Source organism: Eimeria mitis, genomic scaffold (assembly GCF_000499745.2).
Source record: "Eimeria mitis Houghton genomic scaffold, Emh_scaff391, whole genome shotgun sequence".
Taxonomy (NCBI): domain Eukaryota; phylum Apicomplexa; class Conoidasida; order Eucoccidiorida; family Eimeriidae; genus Eimeria; species Eimeria mitis.
The window spans coordinates 7,740-8,477 of NW_013572245.1; the positions used below are offsets into that span (position 1 = coordinate 7,740).

The 738-nt window shown below is 58.0% G+C and overlaps 1 protein-coding gene across 1 annotated transcript in view; it reads right to left on the bottom strand.

Moving 5' to 3' along the window:
* Positions 1-738, bottom strand: part of EMH_0010590 (uncharacterized protein) — a gene marked incomplete at both ends in the record, with an annotated part of 8,120 nt that overhangs the window by 5,451 nt on the left and 1,931 nt on the right. Inside the window, one exon of the mRNA XM_013499006.1 lies at positions 1-51. Coding sequence (XP_013354460.1) covers positions 1-51 — 51 coding nt within the window. The remainder of the gene's footprint in view (positions 52-738) is intronic.

Sequence of the window (738 nt, forward strand, 5' to 3'; positions counted from 1 at the left end):
AATGTCGGCCATATACTTTCGGTTCATCGCAGCCAGGGCTTCTTTCAGTGCCTGCATGCGCAGACGCAGACACAGCTAGCTAGCTAGTCTAGCTAGCTAGTGTAGCTAGCTGCTCTAGCTAGCTAGTCCACTTTAGCTAGCTGGCGCCCCAGCTGGATAGCTGCAGACCACGCTGGCTAGCTAGGCTGCGGCCTAGCTAGCTACACCGCGGCCTAGCTAGCTACACCGCGGCCTAGCTAGCTACACCGCGGCCTAGCTAGCTACACTGCGGCCTAGCTAGCTACACCGCGGCCTAGCTAGCTAACTCCTTCTTGGTGTGGCTAGCCAAGCATTTAGCTAGCTAGCCACGGGTAATTCTCCCCCCGCAAAAGACAGGCGCGAGGCTTGCTGCCTCGTGAGCAGCTAACAGCTAGCTAGCCGTGCAGCTAGTCAGTGGAGCCTCTAGGTAGCTCAGCAGCTAGCTACCTGGACAGCTAGCTAGCTGAGCTGCTAGCTAGCTGAGCAGCTAGCTAGCTCAGCGGCTAGGTAGCGCAGCAGCTAGCTAGCTCAGCAGCTAGCTAGCTCAGCAGCTAGCTAGCTCAGCAGCTAGCTAGCTCAGCGGCTAGCTCGCTCAGCAGCTAGCTAGCTGGACAGCTAGCTAGCTCAGCAGCTAGCTAGCTGGACAGCTAGCTAGCTCAGCAACTAGCTACCTGGACAGCTAGCTAGCTCAGCAGCTAGCTAGCTCAGCGGCTAGCTCGC